Genomic DNA, 7471 nt, shown 5'->3' with positions numbered 1-7471 from the left:
ATATTAAAAAACAAAAAACAAAAAACCCACTGCATAAACAAACAAGGATGTAAGGTAACTGTTGTGGGTATTGTGCTTCCCTTTCCTCCCCTTTACCTTTGTTAAGTGACAGGAATGAACATTCATGGTGAACAAACTACCCTGTAACCTCTCATTTTCAATGAATTTTGAAAAATTACAGGCTTGTAATTTTGAGAGCAGGTAGGTGGCTTTGATGAAAGTTATTAGCAGAGAATCAAATCCTATGGCTTTGCAGACTCATCCTTATGTAAACTCATCCCTGCCATGAAGTTCAATCCATAACACATTGTTCCCTTTAGACATGCCTAAAAGAGTACTTCACCTTTTTGAAAAAATTGTCCTTACATCCCTGTAATTATCTAACTCTTCTGTGTAGATACAGCTCTATATATGAAATAATTTGTAAAAAGATAAATTATGCTATTTTCAAAATACTCTGAGATACAAAGTTGTGCAGGTGCAAGTTTGATAGTATATTGCTATAAAGACTAAGAATTAATTAATTAGTGTTATCTGAGTATATATTCTTTAAGCTGGGAGTATAGATTTAATATTGCAGAGTTTTGTTTTTGCTTTTTTACATTTCATAGCATTTCATACCTTCTTCAGACTATATCCATGTTTCTATCAAATTCCTTCTATTTTTTTTTTCAATTTCTGATCCCTTAAAGGTACAGTAGCTGATCACACATTCATGCTTGTCACTAATGTATTTCCATAACTCTGGAGGACTGAAAAACTTCTTTTCATTTCCACCTAAACACAGTCATTTCTTCTAAGTGAATAGCGAGAGGCTTCTGGCAAAAATCTTTCCCCCGCTGAAATTGATGGAACCAACTTTTCAGCTTCACCCTTTAGGTACTCTGCTCTTCTAGGCTTACAGCATCGTGGAGCAAAGCCCCAAACAAACTGTGTGTATGCACAGTTACTGAGGCTGTTAGTATTCATGGAGCGTAGCACGGAAACCAAAATCAAATGTTCTCATTGGTATTTCTACATTTACATACAAAACTACTCACAGTGCTGTGAAATACTGACAGAGAAGAAAACAGAACAGAAGTGTTTAGGTTTTGACTACTCTCCACGCATTCCTCTGACCTAACTATAAGAAAGCCAGGTGACCAGCTTGCTTCTACTAGACATACTCTTTTCCTGCTAGTCTCTTACGCCAGCTGACAGCATCTCTAAATTAATAAACATCAGTGATTCGGCCTAAAATGGAGCATGTTGCAGCCTGTGTCATTGACCTTGTTCACTCTGCATTCCAACACGATGCAATAAATTACCACTGCAGAGAAAAGGATGGAAGAAACTGAATCGCTACTACCGCCGGTGTAGCAGAAACGAGTTACTCGCCTAAGTAAAACCGTGCGTATCTGGAAGGCGAAGGAAGGCTCGGGTTCATTACGCTGTTTGGTCTATCTGCAGGACAGCTGCTTGGGTTGTTTCTTCGTCAGATTGTTCCGTTTCTCCGCCGACTGGGTTTTTTCTTTCATCATACAGTTTCTGGCTAGAAACTTCTAGAGGCATCCCATACTCTTCGTCATCTTCAACAATGGACAGCTCGATGTTGTTGTTCATCATGGCGTTCCCTTCCATTCTGGCTTTCTTCTCTAGAGAATCGGCTACGGCTTTGCCCTCCTCGGTCAGCGAGGTGGTAGGTGTCATATCCGAGTGCATGTCGGCGAATGACGTTTCATCCTCGTTCTCAGCTTGGTCGTTGCTTGTGGTTTCTGTTGGTCTGTCCTCAGCTTCAGCAGGGCTTTCTCCTTCGCGGGCTTTCTTCACGTTGAACGTGAGGGGAGACACTTTGAAAGCCGAACTCTTTGAAGAGGAGGATTTCTGATGATGGACAGTAAGCGATTTCTTGATCTTTTCTCTCCGTTCAGGCGAGACAATCTTTGTGCTGATCTTGTTCATCTTCTTCTCGATGTTTTGGCGGGAAAATGCTTTCTTGAGGCTGTCTACCTTCTTGAGGCTGGATCTTTTAATTTTCTCAGCTCTTGATTCTTCTGTTTTCTCCTCTGCGCTGTCATCCACGTCATCTTCCTCGTGAAACATTTCATCATCTGAACACAACTCCACTGTGTGCAAGGTTTCTTCCAGTGATTTGTTCTCATCCACAGGCTCCTCTGTTCCTTCTGTAATGCTGGGAACAGGCTCTTTTGTAAAAACACTGGCAGGGATCTCATTTTCCTCCTGAAAGAATTGACAACATTTGAGTTTCATAGTTCACAGGACACAAATTTAATAAACAAAGCACAACCCTGAACAATTACTTCCCCCCCCCGCCCCATGATGAGATGCAGGATGCTGAACATTTCGTGTTGTTTCAGTGTATTTAACCAGTAACAAGCCACTCAAAGCCCACTGAACCATTATCTGGTACAGTTTAAAACTAATGAGCTGTCAGCTGTAAGATTTCTCTTTCAGAGTGACTTGGAAGGTATACAGAATGGAAATCCCGTTCTTTGTCATTTAGATTAGATACTCTTATTAAAGAGTTTAGCTGTAAGTTGTACACCTGGGGAGAAGGGATGGTATGGTGGCTAAGGAGGTCGTACTACAGACTCCTGTGCAGACCTACAGAAGTCATGTAACCCCCAGAGCTTTCAGTTTCTCTAGTCAAAGATTGGGAATATCTCTGCAGAGACGTTGGGTGCACCTGAGAGGTACCTTAGATGGCAAATGCAGTTAGCGCTCCCACTCTATTTCAGAGAAACCTATGTTGCTGTTAAAACTGGATTGTCGGTACTGAGAAGCCATGCAGTCTATGCTGTTTATGTGCTATTTCCCATCTATTTACAGCACAGGAAAAAAAATGGTAAATTTCGTTGGTAAATTGGTAAATATTAAAAATATGGACAGGGCAACTCCTTGAAATAGAATAAAAAAAGAAGTTTATGGTATACAAAAATAACCAGACATTATACCACATAGAAAACACTAGTAGTCACTTCTAGCTAAGAGGAAAAAGATTGCTTTTTAGAAACAAAACCAAGAAAGGGCATGGAAAGAAAGAAGGTAACTGAAAACAAACCAGGCTGAACAAGGGCAGAAGCTGCAACTCGTAACGAAGGACCTCTGAGACTGCCGAGCGCAGCAGCTCTGCAACACCGAGCAGTTCAGAGGCAGCACAATGAATGCTCTGTTCTGCGGTAGGTTTTGCAGGCATCTGCCCATGCAAAGAAAATGAGGCTCCTCGCACACTCCCTTTTCTTTTCAGAATCGTTACGCCTTAGATCTGCATATTCTCTATTTATTACCTTTTTTATCACCTTCAGACAGAGTGCATGCAATATCACCCAGTGTTACGGATCGGAAGGATTTTTTTTATTCCCCGCCCCATATTTCTCTTTAGATACAAAAAGCAGTAAGTGCTGAGTGAAATGGTTGTAATAGTCTCAGATCTGTCCCTAGTGGGCCTGAGCGTACAGCTAAGGGGAAAAAGGCCACATACACTTCGAAGTTCATGCTCATTATTTCAGGACTGAGCATACAGATGTGATCACTGGAGAGAATAGTGTCTCAAGTAAAATTTGCTGTCAAGACTGTATAAGCATGTCTTTAGGAGTACACCACAGTGCTTTGTCCATGGTTGTTTTTAACAAAATACTCCCAACTACCTTGTAGCGCTTCTATAACTCAAGAATATGCACGTGGACAGGCAGAATCATTTTATACCATACATACACAGTATATAATCATCTATACTGTGATTCAAGTGTGTTGATGAGTATCCCTCAGGGATATAAAAACGAAAAGTGCCAAAAAAATTGATGGCTGCTTGACAGTTTGTATGTGCTTTGCTTTTATGGTTTCCACACACCTTCCTGGACCAGCGGCCTCAGTCGGATACACTGGCACAGACAAAGGTTTCCAAGCCCTTTGCCTGCAGTGGAACATCTAATAAAGCCAGCGTTCTTCTCCCGACACCTATAATGTTGTTGCAACCATCGGCAACAGTGACCAAGATAACAAAACAAAGAAAACCTGCACCAGCTTTAAGTGAAAACAGCTGTAACTGCAGTACAAATATTTATATTTTCTCTCCACTGCAGTTAATGAAATGTGGATTACATGAGTGGGTGCAGTGTTAAATTATTCCCCAGAGCATGAGAACTCAGTATAAAGCATAATTTACATGTTTTGTACATTCTTTCCAAACCTAGGTAATCGCATACAGTTTTAAGCATCTCAACATTCAGGTGTAAGTGCCTGAATGGCATAGAAAGCTCTGATTTTAATGAGCAAAGACGGGTTGTAACTTTTAAGGTATTTAGTCTAGGAAAGTGGTGGTGTATGAGATTGATCACAGTGCAGTCTGATGGGCCTGCGTGGCTCATCTCAAGGTCAGTTTAGCTCTGTATCTACAGTATTCACATTAAACTGAAGTACTGCGTGCAGTCTCTAGAAGAATATGGACATAGATTTTTTTTTTTTGAGTAGAAGGGACACTGTCAAACTATCCATATTTATAAAGAAAAAAAAAGCAAACAAAAATACACTACATAATAATGAGCTAATGATTCAATTAAAAGCAGATCCTAGGTGGTCTTTGGCTATCAGACAATACTGGCATTCAAGAAATCACCTAAGCTTCCTGTATGGCCCTGGAAAACATCAGCCTCTGGGCATCTAGTACTCTGCTTGTAAAATGGGAATGACACGCTTTCCCATCTCACGTTTCTAAAAGACCTTAGGATCACAGGAACTATTAAAATGCAAATGAAAATAAATTAAGCAAAATGCTTTGGAAATACAAAGGTGGTATGGTAGGAATGCTCTGTGGTGGAACAGATGTTTCTGTTTCTAATATAGTTGCCGATAACATGTTTTAAGTGGGCTATTGGTAACTTTTCGGTCTAACAAGTTTGTTAGATATATTTTGTTTTGATACATTTTTCAAGCAGTCTAGTATTTCATTTAGGAAGACTAGAACAATACACTGAAAAATGCCAACTGTTACAATCTGCGTAAATATTTTCCGTGCCAAAAAAAGTAGAACTTTGATCTTTTCTTCTTGATCTAATCTAAAATTCTGAGAAAGCAATACATCTTTTTATTGTCCATATCCGAGTTCAAAGGCAGCACTTGCATTTTCTCAGATGAGCTTGACTGTAGGTAGCTAGCTCCTCTGAATTTTATTTTGTCCATGTAGGAGCCGAACAGACTTGTGCAAGTTCTCTGTGTAAAACAACTCTTGCTAATACTAGGAAAACTTGCAAAGTTAAAACCAGTGCCTTCCCTGTGGCTTTGATCAGCCATTCTCGGGAACTTTCTATAGGTCATAATCTCTACTCTATCTTTTACCAGAAAGGAAGATAAGATCTATAACAGTGTACTACAAAACCAGATGACCGGAGTGAACAGGTAGTTAATTTACTTGGGAGTGCTGAATCTCTGATGCCGCATAAAGGAAATCAGTGTGCTTTGGTTTGGATTTTTCTTAGATTTGTGGTAAGAGGCCATGGCCTTCAAGAAGGAGAGATGGCATTTTCCCATGCTTACAGCAGTCCAGGCTCCTCTGCACTTTGTCGATGCTGTTATATGCCTAAATGATTACTAGTCTAAAACTTGTTTTGCCACACAAAATAGGTCAAAAGATGACAAATCCTTCTAAAACCAGCTATAGTTCCACCTACTTTCCTTCAGACAAATAAATGCTCTTCAGACCTGGATGTCACCGCGGGGAGGAGGAGGGCAGGGAGCAGGCTGGGACCGCGGGCAAGGAGGAGAAAATTGCCGGCCGCCCACGTGCACGTCCTGCGCAGGCTGGGGCACTGGGGGTGTGGCTGCACCGTCCCCCTGGCCTCCCACCGCACAGCTGGAGCAAGTCCTAGGAGCCATGCGAGATACTTTAGTCATTAATCAATATAAAAGTATTCTCCCTGCAAGGCTCCAGTGGGAAATTTAGTAGTTAGGTAATAGCTTTAGCGGTTTGTAATTCTTCTGTTTCTCTCACTTGTTCACTTTTGAGTTTGGAGTTGCCTTTTCAAAAGATTATTACAGTGACCCAAACAACAAGGAACACCCAAATGGCTGATTTCCTCTGCCCTCCTCTTGCTTCACTTCAGGATGAAGCATTTACCAAGAGCAGCGTCTGAAAGGGGCTTGAATATCAGTGTGCTTGACCCCAAGCTGTAATTTTGACTTATTTTATAGTCCTATTCACTAGTAAACATGACATTTAATTGAAAAATTAAACATGAGCCTTTTTTATCTTGCATTTTGCTTCTGCAGCTAAAATAGCAAACAAACCCCCCACCAAACCAGAACCAAAAAGCTGGTCATGTGGCAAGAACAAAATAGAGGGGAACAATGCCAAAGCTTAACAAGGATTTTTAAAACAGTCACTTCAGTGTTTTGCTAAATTGCTGTGTCACTTGTGGCATTTGTAATAACTTTTGCATCCTCAAATGCTTGAAATGGAGCTCCATTAAAATATGTCACCAATTAAAGGAATATATGCAAACTAGGAACAATGCAGACAGTCTAAGGAGAGAAAACTAAGAGCATTCTAATGGAAAATATGTAAATAGCTGAACTTTTCTAAACACAGTTCATTCTCAGCGTGTACGCTGAGGGAAAGTTGATGCTGGCGTGTGGCAGCACCGTTTCATAAAATGCAGAGCTGGAGCTCAGTCATGCATTTTGGCTATGCTCAGTGCTCCCACCAAGTATCAGGGAGCTTGAGGTATACGGTGAATGCAGAACTGAATCACAATGTGTACTTTTATTTTCATACCGAGCTGTCTTCCTAAGCTGGAAAAGCAGATCCTAATGAGAACCATGCTGTGTGAAGTTTGGGATTGTTTTTTTTCAGTGGAAAAGAAGAATCCGCCAACTGAAGAGAAGTCTCATATATCCAGATTTCCCTTTTGAAAAATCTGGCATCAATATGGCTTCATTGCTGCGACTTCTCCTTCCTGCAATTGTTTTTCCATAGATTCCTGCTTGGGGCAGTACAGAAACCCTGTACTGGTTTTTTTCCCTCTGTACGGTTCTCCTAGCAAGGCTGTGGCCCTGCTGACTAGGAGGCCATCCCACCTCCGCCTTGTAAGGAGACCCCACAGGGAGATTTTGAGGAGGTGGGCTTGCAGGTAAGGCACCTGCCCAGGCTGGCAGCAGGCTTACGGGCACGGCCTCATGAGTACCCACCATCCCTGTGGGTGCGGCCGCATCCCCAGTGGAAAATCCCAGCTCCTCCCAGGCTCTGCTGGAGAAAGCCCTGGGCGGCCCTGGGCGCTGCCCCCCCCGGCCACCCTCCCACGCCCCGGGAAGCTCTGCTGGCCGCCCTGGTTTTCCAGACAGCCACGCTGCCTTTTAGCAACAGCCCAGTGCCAGGAGCAATTCCCAGTTGACAGCTGAATTTTTTTTGCTGAATTTTTTTTTCTGAATTTAATTGCAGCGTTTCTTTTCTAAGGCTTGTGTTCCTGATTCACATCGG

The 7471-nt window shown here is 41.8% G+C and overlaps 1 protein-coding gene across 1 annotated transcript in view; it reads right to left on the bottom strand.

Moving 5' to 3' along the window:
• Positions 1-1425: 1425 nt before the first annotated feature.
• Positions 1426-7471, bottom strand: part of SDPR (serum deprivation response) — a gene marked incomplete at its 5' end in the record, with an annotated part of 8220 nt that continues 2174 nt past the window's right edge. The window contains one exon of the mRNA XM_009587428.1: positions 1426-2220. Within this exon, the coding sequence (XP_009585723.1) occupies positions 1426-2220 (795 nt within the window). The remainder of the gene's footprint in view (positions 2221-7471) is intronic.

This window comes from Fulmarus glacialis, unplaced genomic scaffold (assembly GCF_000690835.1).
Source record: "Fulmarus glacialis isolate BGI_N327 unplaced genomic scaffold, ASM69083v1 scaffold10151, whole genome shotgun sequence".
NCBI classification, from domain to species: Eukaryota; Metazoa; Chordata; class Aves; order Procellariiformes; family Procellariidae; genus Fulmarus; species Fulmarus glacialis.
Note: the sequence above shows the minus strand (reverse complement) of the source record. Positions and strands in the feature narration are given on the sequence as shown.